This window comes from Watersipora subatra, chromosome 10, assembly GCF_963576615.1.
Source record: "Watersipora subatra chromosome 10, tzWatSuba1.1, whole genome shotgun sequence".
Classification (NCBI taxonomy): domain Eukaryota; kingdom Metazoa; phylum Bryozoa; class Gymnolaemata; order Cheilostomatida; family Watersiporidae; genus Watersipora; species Watersipora subatra.
Genome location: NC_088717.1, coordinates 11,157,336 through 11,177,987, shown reverse-complemented (window position 1 = coordinate 11,177,987; position 20,652 = coordinate 11,157,336). Strand labels below are relative to the sequence as shown.

The following is a 20,652-nucleotide window of genomic DNA, read 5'->3' as shown; positions in this document are numbered from 1 at the left end:
CCATGATTAGGCCGCCCCATGTCAGCAAAAAAGTATTGTGTGACGTTGTTCGCTAGGTGATAAAGTAATTTTGTCAATAAAAAACCAGATTTTTGGTGCAAAAGAAAACGATGAAACTGATGGTGCCACTTTATCTCAAAGAAACATCAATCTATTGGGATCAACTCGTAATCTTTATCTTTTTCTAGGAATAGTTCTAAAATGTTAATTTCATAGTGGCTCTCATCTCGTGAGACTTGCTATGACTGACAGTTATTCAATCCTCTACCCATAATGACCATAATCGCCCTTAACATGCATCAATTAATTCTCTTGCGTAGTTTTTGTCTATTTGAACCCGTTGGAGAGTAGAGCGAGTCATGAGTACAGATCAGCTGTAGTATCACCAGGGCTACCCACAGCGATATCCTTTGATGCTTATCAAACTAATAGCAAGTTAATCTCTTGCATCAAATTTTGTTGAACGAAAAAAAAGCTCATTTGCAGTTGTGACTCCTGAACAGGACTGCTAACCGAACTGTCTTGTTTTGTTATGTATACATGTATATCTTTCTTGTTTTGTTATGTATACATGTATATCTTACATCGTACATAGTACGATGTTCACACTATATTGCCGTTTTTCAGTGTTTTCCTTTCGACGTTTATCGTCGATTATGTAAACCGTGAACTGATGGCATCGACGAAGCATCGGAAAAGTTTGCAGCTGTCATACTTTCCCGATATCTCGCTGAGCATCGACGACCGCCTTTCAAATGTGAACCATTTCGGCGATAGTAATTCGCGAATAGCGCTATTTATTCATATCTGTTTATGATAGTCGCTGCGAGACTAGTATTTAATTCTAGCACGCGGAAACAAAGATTTCTTCGCGAAAATTTAAAAAGAGAAATGTGAACACTATGTCATGGAGTATTTCCTGATGCGAACGGAGATGGGTTTGTGATAGTGTGAACATCGTTATCACTGACGATCACCTTATTGTGGCATCAACCCCGAGATACGGCGATATAGTGTAAACCAGCCTTTACTTACATGTGTATGAGGTGGGTACTGGAGAGCCTTGTTTTTACGACATACTTCCAATAGTGTTCAAATAGTCTTGGTTAGTCCGCACTAAATGATGCAGGGTGTGTAACAGTATCTTTGCATACCTGTAACATTCCTCTGCAAATCTCCTCGTCATTAGCATCAATTTCAATGGCTGACAGTTCACTTACCGAACACTCTAGATTAGCCAGTTATATTGAGCCTGATTCAACAAGTATATTTATGTAACAATACCCCTCAGTTCATGCACACCCTTTCTCTATTATCTTTGCCAATCTCTGCATACAATTACAGTAGCGACACTCACGGGATGGTCTAGTAGAGGCTTATAGAGAGAAAACAGTTACACACAGTAGCGGCCATGTAGTCATCAAGCCCTCCAGTAACCTCACTAATACCAACGTGATTTCTTACTAGATTACTTTAATTAGTCTTTAAGGTAATCGCTCAGTTGAGGGCTATTAGTCGCTACTCTTCCTGTTAGTCGCTACTCGCCCTGTTAGTCGCTAGTCATGCTGTTAGTCGCTAGTCATGCTGTTAGTCGCTAGTCATGCTGTTAGTCGCTGGTCATGCTGTTAGTCGCTGGTCATCCTGTTAGTCGCTAGTCATCCTGTTAGTCGCTAGTCGTCTTGTTAGTCGCGAGTCATGCTGTTAGTCGCTAGTCATGCTGTTAGTCGCTAGTCATGCTGTTAGTCGCTGGTCATGCTGTTAGTCGCTGGTCATCCTGTTAGTCGCTAGTCATCCTGTTAGTCGCTAGTCGTGCTGTTAGCCGCTAGTCATGCTGTTAGTCGCTAGTCATGCTGTTAGTCGCTAGTTATGCTGTTAGTCACTAGTCATCGTGTTAGTCGCTCGTTGTGCTTTTGTTTAAAGGTTGACTTGCAACAAAATTCACATTACAGTTATTTGGTATCAAAAGATTCACCATGTCTTACTCTGCTGTGCTGTAGGTACAAAATATGTGGAAATGTGATTACAAGCTCTTAAAAGCTAAAAAACGGAACAGTTAATCGCAGCCATCACAAAAACGCTGCAGGTTGGAATCCCTTTCCAAAACGCCTCACTACGTGAGGCGTGGTACGTAGTTGAACACGATAGCTTCTGTTTACACTTTCATGCAACCCCATTCGTCGAAATGTTTTCACAAATATACTTCACGCATTGAATAAAACTATGTCTGTTGTCCTTACACGTCTATTTCATCATCATTGTAACGCTGTCACTTTGAGCATTGATATCTCAAAACCTACCATAAAAATTCGTTTAATTTTTTAACCTTTGCTCGAAGGAGTGCATATCATCCTCTGATAAACATGAAGAGCCTGTTGGTCACCTGTGATGGTCGAAAAATGCTGCAGAAATTGTTCACGCCATTTAGCAGGAAGTATGGGTCACATGATCAGATTACGACTAGATGATTAGGCAAAGCTGAAACGACACTGTAAAGTAGTGAGCATCTATATTTGATACGGGCTTTGCGGTAAAACCCGAATTGTTTGTCATAAACTAGTGCTACAAAACGTTTTATATTGAGCATTTGATTGGCCTTTAATTTCACGTGATAACATCACGTGACAAAACAATAACCGCAATGTTTGAGTACGTCATCGAAATAAAGAGATTCCAAACTACTGCATTTTCGGAATGACTGCGATTAACTGTTCGCTTTTGAGCTTTTAAGAGCTTGTAATCACATTTCTACATATTTTGTACCTACAGAGTAAGACATGGTAAACCTTTTGATACCAAATTGATACCTTTTGATACTGTAATGTGATTTTTGTTGCAAGTCAACCTTTAACTTGTTTGTGCACTCGTTTCAGCGACCCACAATATCCTGTAACAGTTAACTTGTCACAAGTAGCTGTATTTTGTTGATTTCCTGATTGATTGTGTTATTACAGGTAGCCCCTTTATTCTCCCAGCTCCTCACGTTGACATCTCCTCTGTGATTGTCTCTGGTGATGGCCTCGTTATGGGCAAGGTAAACCAGCAGGTAAGCATGAGCAAACATTTTATGCTAACACCCTGCAGTTTTTTCATAGTAACAAGTTCAAGGTTTGACATTCTGTAGGTGCCATCCCTAGCCGAGATAGCTGTGATTTTGCTAGCTTTGTCGGTTTTGGTGGGTATTGTTAAACATTTAGTTTATCATGATTCATAACTTTTACCATAATGTTTTGTACCCCGCCGTACAACATTAATGAGTTCCGATGTTGGCATTGTAAGGCGAAAATATCGTGTAGATTGGTATAGAAACCCGTACATTGTAGCAAGTATCTAATGGAATTACTACGGGAATCAGTTATGATTCTTCTTTCTTTAACGTTGTTATCAATCTTAGGAACCATGGCTAACGAATTAAAGTTATATATATGTAGTTATATAAATATAATGAATTACAGTTTATAGTAAATATTATATTAAATACCAAAAAACATGATAAATCATCATGCAAGATCAAGTATTTACGAAACACAAAGATTGCTGAACTGAGAGAGAGAGAGTTGGCATCGAATCTCTTTCAGGCGTTATGAGAGAAATTTTGGCGAATAGCATATCGGCTTCCTCATTATTCTGACATATTCAGCACACCGACCGCCAAATTTGATTTTCGAGAAATACTATTGTTGATGTTGTATGGCAAAAAATGCCCTAAAACAAGTGAATGAAAAACACATGTTCGACATCATATGGTGAAAAAAACTGTAAAACAGGGGCATTGTAACCCCGGAATGCACTGTATGTATACGTAGAAGCGTATAGCGTAGAAGCATGCAGAACCGTAGACGTGTGCAGCTGGTTAAGTTGGTCCCTAATTCCTTTTTTATATCGCAGGTTTTATTCAACATAAATGCAACAAGAATACCTCCGACAATCCAACCTGTAGTAGATATACTTGGGCCGTATGGGATGGTGCCAGCCAATGTATTGCCAACAGACCACAGTCAGTACAGGGTTACCTGGACTCCGACCCATGCCGGTTTGTGTTTTAGATTTCCCAAAAAAGACATTGTGTTAACAAATATTTATGTAATCACTCCATACATACCTTCTCATGACAGTTATGAGAAGTTGTCTCCTTTTACAAGAAAGACATGTTTTACTGTTTTTCATACTGACATTTTTTTACACATGTCTAGCAGGGATGCCAATGTTTGAATAATTCATTAGTTTTGTTTACATATTGGCAAAGAATATGCCTACATATTTTTTGCTGATTTTGAGTTATAAACAGTTTTCGTTTTAGAAGCTCATAAAAATTAAATTCTAGATGTAATATTTCATATGCACTAATTGAAATGGTGATTTTTAGCTATCAAAGTAAAAATACCTTTTCATGATTGGCTAGTACTTGCATTTAGTCAGCATTTGACGGAACTCTGCTGAGCTCTGGCCATAGAACTGTATTGCATGTACTTGAATGACTAAAGGTGCTTTGACGTTGAGTGATTTAGAGATATGACCACCGCAGCCGTTTTCCGGAAAGTGTCGTGATACAAGTTGGCACGTGTTTATAACTGTCATTAGTCACGGGCAATTTATCTACTTCTAATGTCTGCCAGTAGAATAACAGTATCGGTTAACTAATTAAAAAAAGGTTGTTACCAAGCTGCAGAACCTCTGAACGAAAGTGGTGATACTGATGAAGGAAAGTAGAGCGTCCATCAGAGAACAACCTTGACCGGCTGAGCGATTGGCTAAGGATGAAGAACTTCAAGATGGTTATACAAATGCTGCAACTGTGGAAGATCTGCCACCAATTTAACTGTTACCAATACCTGCTCTCAAAAAAACATCATTTACTTTGTATAACCCACGCGACGTATTCTAATTCTCAAGCCTCTTGCCACAGGTGACCATACGGTCAAGGTGACTATGCTCGGTAGACAAGTGCCCAGAAGTCCTTTCAAGGTAAAAGTAGCTGATCCTAAGCAAGTATTAGTGGACAGCCCAAGCTCTGCCAGTCTCGGACAGACGGCTAATGTGAAGGGTGAGCTTCCGTCCGCAGCTGGGTGTTCATCCACTAATATAGTCTTGTTATTGTATATATGTTATAGTCTAATAGTCTTATAGTCTAATATGGCGTTTTGTTTTGTTGTTGATGACTTTCTGTTGTAAACAGCACAATTCGTTTTTGAGTAATTAAATTGAATTGCTGCTTGATTCATGGTGATGCTGCTTTGGAACCAACTCTGCCTCACTGTAGGTTTAACTTTGCTTAAAACAAGTTTGTTGCCAAACAATCTGCTTTTTATGCACCACATTACAGTTCAATCTGATCATTGACATGGGTTGTGGTGCATGTCTATAGGCTGTTTGCGTTAGGTGTGTCGATTGGTACATCATCTGTTAATATTACTTACAGTGGATGTGGGGAAAGCTGGGCTGGGCAAGTTGGTTGTTATCATCTCTGTGGATGGCATGAATGTACCAAACACTGTACACCAGGATGGGCAGTCTCAGTACAGGTTCTCCTTCAAGCCGACCATAGCCAAACAGCATGATATAACGGTATAGCCTTTATCTTCCACTATCTATCACTCATCTCTGCGTGGTTTACATGCCAGTTTTTTGAGTTAGAGCTTCCTCCACGAAGAGCTACTACATGGCTTCTGTGCATTTTACCTTAGAATAGTTTCTTTTAACCTTGACCTTGCTCATCGAATCCTGATGTTTATTTTCTGGGAAAATAATTTTTATAACTTGCATGCATAACTGAGAAATATTTTTTTGAGTATGTTATCTGTTCACAAAATATTTTTGTTCATGTAAGTCCCAAGAAGTGGTTGCTCTGGGTTTACTTCAAGAGTTAGTATGAGTTAGTAAAGCGGTGCATTTGGCGCATCTCAAGGGCTGATGCTGTCGTACGATATGTCATGTTCACCTCGCTATTCACATAGATCGTATCTTTTTATCATGACTTTTTGTGTACTCCCATTTCAATTGTAGTTTAAATTGTATAGCGCCTTTGTGAGTATTGCAACTGTGAGAACTTGATTGTCAGACCTTGTGTGACTTATTCACTGTTGCTCAAATCCTTCGCTAGGTTTTCCTGGAATATTCAAATACGCAGTTTACAGTTCAACTGAACTAATGTGTTTTCCAGTCTGTTTGAGGAGTTGTTTTTTCTTTGCAGATTCCTCCTAATCTTGAGAACCCAAAGTTTCATGTAACCAAAGAAGTTTTTTTTAAACTTTGATTGCATCTCATTAGATTTTGACGATTGCCTCAGTTCCATTATTAGCAGATGTTCTTGCCACTGTCCTTTAACCTCAGAAATTTTAGTCAAAACATTAGTGAGATATTTCTTTAGGCTATTATTATAAGCGTGTCTGCTCCAAGCATAAACTACTGCTTATATTGAATTCAATTCATGAACTTGAACAGACACGTTGTTAGTAGCAAATTTTGAAGTAACTGCTTGTTGACACCGAAGACTTCAGTTCTCAAGTCAACAGCATGCCTAAAAGATATTAAAGATGCAAACTATTTAAAATATTTTCACTTCAAGTGACATAATTATATCAACTTTCATTCAAGCTCGTTGGCATGGAAACAAACTTGTTTCAAAGTAGCTGACTACCAATTTACTTCTATGGAAACAAAGTTGGTTATACATGTGAATGACGCTGAACTACGCATGTGAGTCGTCCGTGGAAACAAAGCGAACATGACCTTCACCTTCACTGACTAACAGCCGGCTCCACTCACTCTCAATGTTCACAGATCTTTTTTAAGATTTAGCTGACTTTGAGATATACTCACCATGACTCTCACCATCTTCACTCATTGCGATTGCTAATCCTGATTCTTTTTTTCTGACATTTCTATTCTTTGAACATATTAGAACGTTTTTTATATTCCCTAAAATTATTGAAATGTCTATTGTAAAAGGGGTTACATGGTTTACATTCATTCTTATCAATTAACTCTATTGGCTTGGTAACAACTCTATTGCCATAGTAGTAACTCTGTTGACATCGTAGTAACTCTATTGACATCGTAGTAACTTTGTTAAAATGAAAACAACCTTATTGAAGATCCGTTAATGAATCAAATTTTACTATACACCACCGAGTGTTTGTTATGAGGCTAGCATCTGTACGCTGAAACTTTAAAATATTTATAACAATCTCAGGCTTTTGCTGATCCATAGCCACGCATGTACTTCTTGAGTGTCAGACTCAGTTATTGTGTATCCTAATGAAAGCAAAACTGTCATATTTCTTTAAAATGGTGAGGGCTACACGATTAGAATTTGAAAGCCTCTTTCATAGCTATTTCTGTAACACTACGCCTACCGAATAAAGAAAATCAGCTTTAGTCAAGAGTAGCTAACTCCAAACCTTTTGAATGTACATTGATACTGTACAACATGAAAAGTGTCCATATACGATATTGTCTACTTGATAGCTATACTGTATCTTGTCTTATTCAAGTATATTGTATACTAATTGAAATCCGATATCCTCAGGTGTACCTAATCGCATACCCACTGTGAGTCGGGAATCACAAGGCATTCTTACACCCTCCGACTTTATAAATCCCTATCTTACTCACCTTTTGAATAAGATAGAGGTTACATGATTAACTCTCTGACTCTTGCTGACTTAATGCTGACTCTCTTACTCATGCTGACTCTCAATCATTTCATATCCCGCAGTCACTCGACGGCCCAGATATGACTAGCCAACCTCTCTCTCACATCATCCAGAGGTGCTGTCATTATAGTCTCACTGTAATGCACTGCTCTTATCTCCAACCAGTCTCTGTTAACCTGTTGTACTGCTTGTGATTGGCTCATCACTATGTGTTGTAACAAGCTGGTTGAATCTGCCAGATCAGCACTAAAAATATGGATTATACACTTTGCAATGTTGTGAAATACTGTTTTAACTATTTGTATACGTGACAAAATCATAAGACATAATTAGTCAGTTAGTAACATTCGCTTTCAGTTCTTGTACTTCTTGCCTTGAATTTTTCAAGCTGTATACTTTCAGGGACCAAACTATACTATAATAGATGTGACAACTATTCTGGTCATATACGACGCTTTGTTACTGATTTCTCTTTGTCTGCAGGTCCAGTTCAACGGCGAGAATGTTAACGGTTCCCCGTTTGCCTGTATGGTCAGTGGCGGCAGCAGAAACGTGATGCTGACAGACCATCAGACGAGACACTACTATGGCAACCCAGTGGAAATTGAGAGTATGTTGTTATTGTATAAAATATTGTTGTTTGGTTTTGTATGGTTGTTTGATTTTGGACAGCTGCTTTTGGATGAATACATTCTGTCTTAAGCGGCTGTATTCTGTCTCTGGTAATACAATGTTTCGCCAATATAAAGAAGATTTACATGATGGTCCATGCTTTCTGCACAATAATAGCCAACACATCCATTAATTATTCTTGCTATGCAAATGTTGTTAGTTCCCTTCATTTGTCTGCATGGATAAGTTCATTGACCATCATTGGATGTGAGTCCAGCTGCTTGTATCTGCGGAGAAATTGAACAATGAAAAATTGCTAGCTTTACATTGAACTAAGTATGTTTACAGTAGGCTAGTTGATGGAATCTCCATGTCGTATTGCAAAGCTGTATTTTATTGTACTTTGCTCTTGTAAACGACCTTCTATATTTTTTATCAGTCTTGATGTTCATCTTCTTCCGTGTCTATTACAGTTGATGCTAGGTCAGCAGGAGAAGGACAAATAGTGGCCGAAGTGAGATCATCTACGAGTGGTGTGCCAAGTGACCTTGTTCCAACACCTACCAAGAAGGTCTACTCACTCTCCTTCATTCCTAAAGAAGGCGGTGAACATACAGTCACCGTGACGTTCAATGATGAGCCTGTTCCACGTGCGTACATAAAATAATAGAATTATTTTCCCTTATAGTGGTTGTTCCCTTGTATTTTCTGTTGAAACGATCAATTGGTTAGATGACCCGTGACTATCTGAGTATACAATACAAGCTTGGGCTGTGTTCTGTCTGATGGACACATTCTGTTTTGTGGTTTTCGTTGTTTCGTGTGGTTATGTTCAATTTTTGGTAGCCCCCCCCCCCCCCCCCCCCGTAACTTAGTGGTCTAGATCACCTTACCTACAAACAACAGGCTGGGATTGAATTCCTAAAAAGGCCACTGGTGGTGGCAGGAATGGGCATGTCTTCAGTAATTGAAATTAATTTTTCCACCGGGCTCAGACATATCCGGCTAAGATCACAAAGTCATTGTTTGTACAACAAAGGCTCTTAAAAACACGCTCGGCCTCTGTCTGCAGTAAGCTGAGCAGACATCATACTCCATCTTTGAGAGATTACTAACATACACGTACTTGCAATAATTTTAAGATGCAAAATATTAAACTGGATCAAACATGAGATTAAATAAATACTTCACCTATCCTCTTAAAAACAATCTTTTCAGCATGAGTTTTATGGCCAGATATTGACGACATCGTTGCTTGCTAGTAAGTTTTTTGCAAAAACAGGACTACAGTAAGCTGATAGCTGAATGACCATAGGCAATAAAGGCCTACTCCTTTTGCAACACAAACCAAATTAAATAATGATTTTATTTGGTTTCTGTAGTTCGTAGTCTCTGTCGTAAATGTGTCTATGTCACGATATGTCCATGTTACGATATGTCTATGTTACGCTGTGTCTATGTCACGATATGTCCATGTTACGCTATGTCTATGTTACGATATGTCCATGTTACGATATGTCTATGTTATGATATGTCTATGTTACGATATGTCGATGTTACGATATGTCTATGTTGCGATATGTCTATGTTACGATATGTCTATGCTACGATGTGTCTATGTTACGATATGTCTATGTTACGATATGTCTATGCTACGGTATGTCTATGCTACGATGTGTCTATGCTACGATATGTCTATGTTACGATATGTCTATGTTACGATATGTCTATGCTACGATATGTCTATGTTACGGTATGTCTATGTTACGATATGTCTATGCTACGATATGTCTATGCTACGATATGTCTATGCTAAGATATGTCTATGCTACGATATGTCTATGTTACGATATGTCTGTGTTACGATATGTCTGTGTTACGATATGTCTGTGTTACGATATGTCTATGTTACGATATGTCGATGTTACGATATGTCTATGTTACGATATGTCTATGTTACGATATGTCTATGTTACGATATGTCTATGTTACGATATCTCTGTGTTACGATATGTCTATGTTAAGATCCTTTGTCTTCTTGCAGAGTCTCCTCTGAAGGTTTATGTACAAGGAGGGCCCGTTCTACAGGATGAAGTAAGTCGGCCGCATCTGTTTTACTAGAATTGTTTCTTTTTTCTTTCCTTTGGACTTTCTTTTTGTCATCCACAGTGCTGACATGCTGCATTGAACCATGATAGCCATGTGAAACAATCTTAACACCAAGTTGTTAGGCAGGGTATTTAACGTCTGGTCTTCAAATTTCAAGCTATGTGTAGCATTAGTCTTTTTATATCTTTCTAAAAATGTACAAGGATGGTTGACAGCAACTAAAAGGCACCAATTATTTTAATCAGTCATTAGCCGATGTATGAGTTCTTACACGTGTCATCTATATATAAATCTCGGGTGTTTGTTTGTCTGTCATTTGTCTGTCCAGTTATAGCGATAAAGTTTTGGGAACAAAAAATCTTTCCATTGGATTCAAATTCGGAACCTTCAGGTCCGCAGACAGGCATGCTAAACCACTAGACTAGGTGTCCAATTGGCTGTAGTGATGAATTATTGTGATCATATTTATTACATTGGTTAAAGTATTAAGGGTTATTAACTAGCACTCGGATCATTGTGCATAGTGTAATAATTGTTAAGCTGGCTTCAGACATGGCTCTTATTGTAGTAAAGATTTAGGCTAGTTTACTAGGTAAGTCACTCAAATTCATTGATAATTATTTTATTACCCGTGCAACGCCAGACATTCAACTAGTTGTGTACTAAATACAATCTACAGTCTATGTATGTTCCTAAATGTTTGAACCAATCATGATCAAGATTTTCGAACTAATAATTACTTCTACTAACAGAGCGCTGATAAATTAACATAACAACAGTAGTAAATGATGCATTAGCAAGTGCGAGATATGACTTTGACCGCCCATGGAACACAAGAAAATCTTACTTTTTAATAGTCTACAAAGTTATTGACTGTGTAATATTATTGGAAATAAATGAACGAATGTGTGTGCGTGTGGTCTGATTTTTACCTCAGCATTGATATAACTGATGTATGTTTGATAACTGAAAATCTAGCTATCGGATTCAATTGCACAAGATGTAAAGTCGGTGTGCTGACAATTTTTCAAGTTGCGTCCTAACATTTGAGCAAGTTACAAGACTAATGATAAAATTTGGTGATTATATACAAGAAGACCTGCAAAGTTACTGCGTACGGCAAATAATGCAGTTCAGTTCTACTGTGGCACTACCCTGATTACAAGCATCATAATAAAAATAGATTTTTGTTAATGTCAAGGACGAAATATTATACATTCGTTTAATACCTTTCAGTATGCTTCGTGGAACATTTGCTGTAAGGCTGACACAAGTGCCAGCGTTTCACGACATCTTATACTTTGTCTTTAGTATGTTTCAACCTTTACACGAATACAGCTGTGTTGAGAAGACAATTTCTATTGCCATTATTGTTTTCTCTGTTCATGTGATGAGTTATTGATAATATCAACCGCCAGCGCGACTGCTACAAATTGACTTACTCATCCAATAGCACTGCTAGTAATTTACTGGTTACACTTGCCTCTTTTCACTTCTTTTTTAATCCCTACTTTCATCCACAATCCCTTTCTTTTCTAGTTTCTCTTCCTAACCAATTTTTCCTTCAGGTGGATACGGTACATCAACGTACCGAGTCCATGTCTCTGCAGCAGAGGCCTCAACCCCACCAGCAAACGGTCAAGGAAACAATTTATCATCAAGAGATGGCGCAGGCCCCTCCTTTGCATCAAATAACGAAGGAGCAGTCCGTTTACGCCTCCGATCAGCCTCTTCTAACTAGCCCTCACTCTAACACAATTCAGGTAGCAGGGCAATTATAGAGATCTCAGTTGGATTTTTGCGTAACGTTTTATTTCCTGCACGAAAGTTAATTTTAAGTGCAGTATTTTTGGAGCTGTTCAGCAGCCAATCACATCATGCTAGGGAATTTATCAAAATTTGTATAATAATGTGAAACCGTGCGCAGAAATAAGCTGCCTGCTGCTTACTGCCATTCCATGTGTCACTATTGGCAGGTTAGGTGGACAAATTTGATCTTCATTCAATTGTACCAGATTCTCTCCTATGGAAAGGTTTGAAAACAATTCTACAGAAGTCTTGTCAGGCATTCAAAAGCGTCAACTAAGCATTTAAGTTTTGAATCATTCAACCTGTTTTACAAGAACTAACGACGCTAAAGAACCTGCAGTATAGGGGACTCACTCCTAGGCTATAAAATCACATTTTTATATTTTCCTGTCGCAGCACATATTCTCTTCCAATTTCCATTAATACTAACCATTTTCTCAGCCTAACTATGCTTTGTTTAGTTAGTTGGTCTGTTCGTTTAGTTAGCTTCATTCGTTTACTTAGCATAGAAACATCAGAAATTAAGCTTTGTTTAGTTTGCTAGTTCATTTATACTGATACTATACTGATAGTTGCTGACAGTGTGAACCTTGGATTCAGAAGATTACCATATTTTACGGACTATTAGCCGCTACTTTTTTCAGATGTTTTGAGTCATGCGGTTTATTTAGAGGCTGCGGCTATTCTGTGGTTTTTTGTTTCATCACTAGGGGCGCACTAACCGGAATCTCCGGTTAGCGTGCCTTTAGTGGTGAAACAAAAAGCGAAACAGTGCCTAATGGTACTGTATCGTTTTAACCAGCAAAGTTGTTGCCGTGTTAAAAAGCACTGTTATGAGTTCTGTGGCCTATACAAAAGGTGCAGCCTATGTAGTGTTTTATTATCGGTTTTTTTGAAGATAGGGCAGATGCGGCTTATATAGGGGTGCAGTTTATAGTCCGGAAAATACGTTAGTTGATTCTTAACCTTTTTCAGTCTAAACAACTTGTGTCAGCACTGAATGGCCATACCGCATACGAGATGAGGCATGCTGGGATAGCTGTTTACATATATTTATGTACTGTATATTAAATACTTTGTGGTATATGATAACCCGCATATTATTGCTACTTATTAAACTTTGAGAACATAGTCATACAGCTACATGTATCCTATTTGGTAGTCAGGTATTATCTCCCCTTCACTGTTTCTTGTCAGCGGGAGCTCACGAGAACCATCACCTACCAGCCCCAGTATGAGTCAGCCATGGTGGATGAGCCGACATATTTTGAGATCAATCCCCACGGTTTACCTGAGAGTGACCTTGACGTGAAGCTTGAAGGTGAGACAGGGCCTGCTTGATGACAATTCGTACCCTTTTCTCTCATTATACATATCAGCCAATTCGTTCTAATAGCAAGCCTGGACTGCACTTGTTGGTTGATGAAGCAGAAATCAGAAGCAAATGTTCGACTTCTTTGTAGGTCTAATATGAAAGCCCAACACTAAAACTACTCAAGTCATATTATTAAAAATTTAGGTAGTCTAATGTAAGAAGCCATTTAAGAAATAGCCCAGTTAATTTGCTACATAATTTTATCATGTTCAATGTGTTTATTGGAGTTGAGTACATTGATTTTTCAAACATGAAAAATTTGTGTGGAAAATTAACATTGTTTTGTCAAAGATTAACATGACTTTGTCCAAAATTAACATGGTTTTGTCGTAAATGAACAGGGTATTGTCTAAAATTGTGCTTACATTTTTACTTCAGCATGGGAATGTGGCTAGAGCGCTTTAGGGGCTGGATTCTAGTAATTAGTTATGGTTGCCATTTTGGACAGTGTTACCTCTTGTTGATTAGCCCAGAGACAACTGTCGTCTTTTCTCAACCATAAAATCCTTTTGTTTATTTTGAGTATTTTCAAACAAAAACTGTCAACTATTTTGAGCTACAGTGGACCCCCAAGTTTTGACGTTTCCATCTTACATTGTTTTTGCCTTACGATGTGGAACACAAAGTTTTTCCGATCCTTTATTACATTTTCCTCGCTATACAACATCAACAAAAATGTCTCTTGAAATTCAAATTTGGTGGTCGGTGTGATGCATACATTGGAGTCACAAAGATGCCAATATGCTATTCGCCCTCCCACAACACCTGAGAGAGATACGATGTTCTCTTTCTTTCAGTTCATCATTCTTCGTGTTTCGTAAAGGCTTGATCTTGCGTGAGTGAAACGATATCAAATTTATTGTTCATTTTAGTCTTTAATATATTATTTACTTTAGACATTATTTCATTATTAATAACTTTAATTTGCTAGTCACGGATCCTAAGATTGATCATGATGTTAGAGGGAGAAGTAAGAAAATTAGATAGTGTTTGCATTATTTAACTTCTATGGCTTTCTATACCCCTCCATCCAACATTTTCACCTTACGATTTCAACAGCAGAACAAATTAATTTTGTATGACGGGGGTCCACTGTACTTTACTTCTGTATGTGTAACCATTAATTGATGTGTTCTATTCTATATGCGGTAGCATGGTTCACTTCCTCTTGCTAGCTTTGGTTAATGTAGCTTGTAGTCTTGCTAGCTTTGGTTAATGTAGCTTGTAGTCTTGCTAGCTTTGGTTAATGTAACATGAAGATTTAATGCAGTCCTGGTTTCTGATCTATCTCCTTGTAATTTTTCTCTCCAAAGATCCTAGTTCCAATTTACTTCCGCTGAGGACCTCTCGACACAGCAACAAGTACAGGTATGAATTCACCCCTCGAGTGGCTGGTAAGCACCGCGTTTACGTTGATATAAATGGCTCCGCCCTGCCAGGCTCTCCTTTCGTGTACCACGTGCAACCAAATTCTGCAGTACGAGTGACGGATGTGACAGAGGAGGGCGATGTTGGAGAAGAAATGTATTTTATTGGTGAGTATCTTCCTAACAACAAATTAGAAAATGTAATACCACTTTGATAAGCTCATCCTGACTGCTATAAGAAAATACTCCAGGCTATTGATAGTACATTTAAACTTTGTATTTCATTAAATATGTTCCGCAGGACTAGACATATAATAACATTTTTTACAGCTTAGGCCCAGCTTAGATATTTTTACGACTGCAATGCAGGCTAAAGCACTGCACCGTTTGCACACACCACTTGACTCGCTAATTGAAATACTCCCTTTGTTACTCATTTAGAAAACATAATATAAAGAGATGTGTGAAAAGTCAATTGTGCTGGTTTTAGTCATAAAAATCACATATTGTTTGGACCCTGTGTTAACCTTTAATTGATGGAATGTTCATTAACTTGTTGGTTATGGGCATATATATATTTACATGTACATGTATATATATTGCTATAGATATATATATGTATATGGACTATGGACATATATGTGGATGTTTATGGACATACTTTACAGTGAAACTCGGATAACTCACCCTCAGATAGCTTGAACACATGGTTAACTCAAACAGGTTTGTTTGGTCTGTTCCCACGCAATGATAAATTGCTTTAAATAACTCGACCTCAACATCATTAACTCGAACAGTTTTTTTGCCCAACGGCTACTGAGACGGTTGTTATTGCTTTAAAATATCACTTTATTCCAAGCCATAAAGATAAACATAAACTTTTAGTAGTTCTTAGGCGCCATTATTACCACTATCGGCGAAATATTTTTGTTAATGACTTTTCTAAAGGTTTCCAAAAAATAAAATTTTATCAAACATCTGCTTTGGGATGGCTTTTCGTAAGCGAGGAGAAGTGAGATAACCTTCAGATAAACTCAAAGAAAAATCGGCAAAATTGTTTTTGTTAAAACGCTCAGGAGAAATATGTCTTTTTTTCTGAGCGTTTCAACCGCGATAAAGTTTTGACTATTTTAATCTGAAAACGTCCTGGCAGTCACGTCACCTAAAACAAACAAACAAATCTCAAGTAATAGGAAAATATTTATATTTTCTGATAAAAATTGTTACAACATTACATGAGAGGCCCCTCAACTTGCAACGAGCAATCGATGCTTTTGATTTATATATAGTTTGTATGTGTACTGATAAATACATGCACTTGTGACAATGTTCTCATAATTTGAACCCTCTGATAACTCGAACACTTTCTCTCGGTCCCGTGAAGTTTGAGTTACCCGAGTTTCACTGTATATATCTATTGCTGCTATATAGACATATATTGCTATTAATGTAATATAGACATATATATATATATCTATTGCTGTAATTTTTTGTAGTGGATGCTTCAGCTGCCGGCAGCGGAGACCTAGAAGCTAAAGTGTCTTGCAATGGTCAGTTTGTCAAGATAAGACGTCAACCGCTCGGCCAATCACAATACAGATATACCTACATTCCTAAGCAGGAAGGGGAGCATATCATTGATGTCTTGTATAACTATGAACAGGTGCCAGGTAGGTCCCAAGTCTATACGCTGCCTCTTTACTTTGTATGCGCAAATAGAGTGCTCGATGTGTATCTATATATACATACTTTTCAAAGTTAGTTGTCTGTCCGTCCTTCGGTATGTCCAGCAATAGCTATTAAAATTTTGGAATTAAATTTTCGCATTCTGCTGGACTTGAACTCACGGAGATCGCAACCGCAGGTTTGCAATTCAATTCTCTAACCACGAGACTACGAAAGCTCTTACTACATAACCTATACACCCTTTTCTCGGTTTTATCCCCAAAATGATGTATTAATTGAATTCTATGAACTCTATAAAACACGATGCTTTTTTGTGTCTTCATGAACTTCTATTTCCGGTTTTTCGTAAGGTTTAATTGCTATATCGGGGTCAAGGCCAATTCTTTTCATGCAGAAAATTGTATTATCTCGAGTAGGAATAGCCGCTACGTTCGCTCTCCGTTCGGTCAAACAAAGACAGTCCGATATCTTATATTTACATTTGTACCAGCATTGTTGTATTCAAAGTTTTGATGGGTAGCTTCTGCTGGAACAGTAACTTTTTTTATACACACACACTTCTAGGCACGAATTGTTATTATTAATTCAACATATTCAGGATTTTTATTTTGTTTTTTTTCAGTTCATATTGTGTCATTACGAAATCAGCTTTTATTGTAATCGTAGGAGAACAGACTTAATCTAGCTATTACATGCTAATTATTTCAAATTTACATTTAAACCCTTTTATAGTTGTTTTATTTTTTGAAAAATTTATTTGACCACAAAAAAATCTTCCTCATAATATGAAGTTTGAAAGTTACAGTTGTTTGAAAACCTTTACAGTTATTTTTATTTTTTTCTCTTAATTCATTTGAACTGCACGAAAACACTTTTCTTATGATATAAAGTTTAAAAGTTGAAATTGTAAATGTTGTATATGTTAAATAAAAATAAATTTTCTGTGATAAGACTTTTATTACCCGGGCAATGCCTGGTATTCAACTAGTATATATATATATCTGTATATACTACTGAATTACCGGTGTTGCCCGGGTAATAAAAAGGTTCTTGGACAGAAAATTTATTTTTATTTAACATATACAACATTTACAATTCTAACTTTTAAACTTCATATCATAAGAAAAGTGTTTTTGTGCAGTTCAAATGAATTAAGAGAAAAAAATAAAACAAACTAAAGGCTTTCAAACTTATTCAAACAAATGTTACTTTCAAATTTAATATCATGAAAGAAGTGTTTTGTGGAAATAAATTAGGAGGAACAATAAAACTGTAAAGGTGTTTGAATGTAAATGTCAAATCATTGTCAAGTAATGGCTAAATATAGTCTGTTTTGCTACGATTACATAGAACAATTATTTGGTATACAGTTATATGATTTTAATTCTTTGCAGTGTCAGCATCAAAAGGCGAAAATATTGTATAGAGTGGTATAGAAACCCATAGTAATTATCTAATGCAAACACTTCCCGGTAAAAATCATCAAAATCATCATTAAAAAATAGTAATAAAACAATATGTTAACTTTAGTAACAATAGTTATCTACAATAACTTTAGTGTGTTTTCTGGTTTTGATCTGCAAGAAAATGTAACATAACAATGTACTATGCGCAGTACATACCATGGAGAGTTCTTCTCTTCGAGACAGACATGTGATGTAAACGCTGAATCTAACTTACATGAATTTAGCTTACTAAACACATACTTAAAGGAAGTTGTACTATGTATTTTAGCAAACTTCAAACTTTTTTAACTAAAATCACTTAGCTGGATAACGGATAACGCTGAACTGAGATAGGGAGCAACGTGTATCTTTTTTCGGCGTTGTAGGAGGTATTTCAGCGAATAGCGTATCGACATTTTTGTTATTTTGTCGTAATCTGTACAACAATCGCCAAATTTTAATTTTGAGAGAAATTTTTCTTAATAAATGGTGGGAAAACAAATTCGCCCTGGAATGGCAAGGACAAAAAAGATGCGCGATTAGAAACTTGCGGTTGAAATCTTTATGGGTTCAAATCCAGCATGAAGCGAGCTTTTCATTCCAAGATTTTAATAGCTATAGTAGGACTGACAGATAACGACTGATGACGATGACAAACTTTGAGATTTATATATATATTATAATATATATTATATATATTATTTTATGTATAAAATAATATATATAAATACATTATATAAATAATGTATATTATCTATATATTATTTTATATATAAAATAATATATATAAATATACATGTATTATATATAGATAGAAAATAGATTGATGTCTCCTTAGTGTAAGTGTACCTCAGAGAAGTTTGTTCCTGTTACAGTTACTGTAGATAAAATGAAGCAGCTTCAGCGAATCACCATCTGGGCTTGATATGCCCCTGATTTTGTTTAGTTTTTGAGATTAAACAACCAGGGCCCAGTCTCGGAAAGGTTTAGATTCTTGATACAGTTCTCTCTATATTGTTATTTCTATGACTAGATCGTTTCGTGCTGTCAGGTTGCCCTATCAGAACATATGTGAATGATTCACATACTCGGAGCCTTGATCGGAGTTCCTCAGTCTACGGTGTCCAGGGAGTATCTGGACGTGGCATTCAAAGTGTACCCGTCTCCCAGCAAGCCTATTTCTTTATTGATATGCATGGGCGGAACTGGAAGCTCTCGGATGTGGAAGTGGAAGTTCAAGGTTTTCCGTGTGACCCTGATAAAGCTGCTAGCATTGATGATAGCCTGGGATCGCTTAGTGACAGTGGGGGTGGTGGGTGTCCGCTTACGCTTTGCTTTCTTTTGAGTGCTAACTTCCTGCCCCGCATTTCGCACACATGTTATTAAAGCTGTTATCACTTTCACAGCTATAAATATGAAGCAGTAGTTATTGTAGTACAGTTCTTTGTGGTTCACTATTAAATATACATGCAAAGGTCATTACAAGGTCAATACAATACTATTAATTTTACAAGTCATACAACTAAACTTGGTTGGTTGTTAATGCTTGACAAGATCTAGTAAAACGTACTTATGCCAGCTGGAAACTAAAAAATTGGCTTTGAATGTATTTTAGAGCCTTTTGGGTTTTGGAACTCTGCACTTTTATTACCCACAAGTAATAAAGCTGTGAGATGCTATCACCCACATCTGCACTAGAATATATAAACTGTTCATCCCTGTAAAGAGGGTTTGAATTTTGGCCCTTCACAAAGCTTCTGCTGGACATATTCTTAAATGATGGCTAAGGTTGTCTGCTCCCACCTCCTGTATATATTCGCAAATGTGTCTAGGGTTGTCTAGTCCTATCTGCTTGATATATTCTCACATTGTGTCTAGGCTTATCTGCTCCCACATGCTATGCATATTCTCAAATGGTATCTACATGTAGGATTATCCGCTTCCACCTTTGCATGCTCTCAAATGGTGTTTAGGGTTGTCTGCTCCCACCTGCTGTACATATTTTCATGCGGTGTTTAGGCTCCTCTGCTCCCACCTGCTGTGCATATTCTCAAATAGTGTCTAGGGTTGTCTGCTCCCACCTGCTGCTCATATTCTCAAATGGTGTCTAAACATATCTGCCCCTTCTCCTGTGCTTAGTCTCAAATGTTATGTAGGGTTGTCTGCTCCTATTCGCTGTTGATATTCTCAAATGGTGTCTTGCTTTATTTTATGCTCTCTGCTTTACTTGTACTCTTTTCATTTCATGTCATACAGTTTTTTTATCAGATACATTGCTCTATGAACTCGTGTATTCTCATGTTCTGGAAGTAGAATTTTTAACAGCCATTCACTGTGTCTGTATGATATTCAATCATGCTTTTGCTGCAGTTCAGGCGATGTCACCTTGGCAGTTATTAAAAATGATGCAAGTTTTATACAGCTTGAATATCGCTAAAAGTTAAATGACATTAAACAATTGCATATAATTGATAAACATGGATTTATTATTATACGTACAGCAATAGTTGAGAGGTTTTTGGCTCACATGCCCTTTCAGGTGTCTATCCCCATGTCTACATAAGAAACCGAAACATAAGTACAATTTAAAAATGATG

The 20,652-nt window shown here is 37.2% G+C and overlaps 1 protein-coding gene across 4 annotated transcripts in view; it reads left to right on the top strand.

The window, feature by feature from the left end:
• The window catches only part of LOC137405666 (filamin-A-like), a 48,743-nt gene that overhangs the window by 7,652 nt on the left and 20,439 nt on the right, over nt 1–20,652 (top strand). For 3 of the 4 annotated variants that reach the window (XM_068092002.1, XM_068092001.1, XM_068092000.1), the window contains exons 3-14: nt 2,952–3,043; nt 3,886–4,030; nt 4,904–5,041; nt 5,417–5,562; nt 8,136–8,262; nt 8,738–8,914; nt 10,309–10,358; nt 11,942–12,136; nt 13,380–13,503; nt 14,871–15,092; nt 16,421–16,594; nt 19,107–19,367. In XM_068092002.1, coding sequence (XP_067948103.1) covers nt 2,952–3,043; nt 3,886–4,030; nt 4,904–5,041; nt 5,417–5,562; nt 8,136–8,262; nt 8,738–8,914; nt 10,309–10,358; nt 11,942–12,136; nt 13,380–13,503; nt 14,871–15,092; nt 16,421–16,594; nt 19,107–19,367 — 1,851 coding nt within the window. The remainder of the gene's footprint in view (nt 1–2,951; nt 3,044–3,885; nt 4,031–4,903; nt 5,042–5,416; nt 5,563–8,135; nt 8,263–8,737; nt 8,915–10,308; nt 10,359–11,941; nt 12,137–13,379; nt 13,504–14,870; nt 15,093–16,420; nt 16,595–19,106; nt 19,368–20,652) is intronic. The other variant, XM_068092003.1, reaches the window with a different exon arrangement.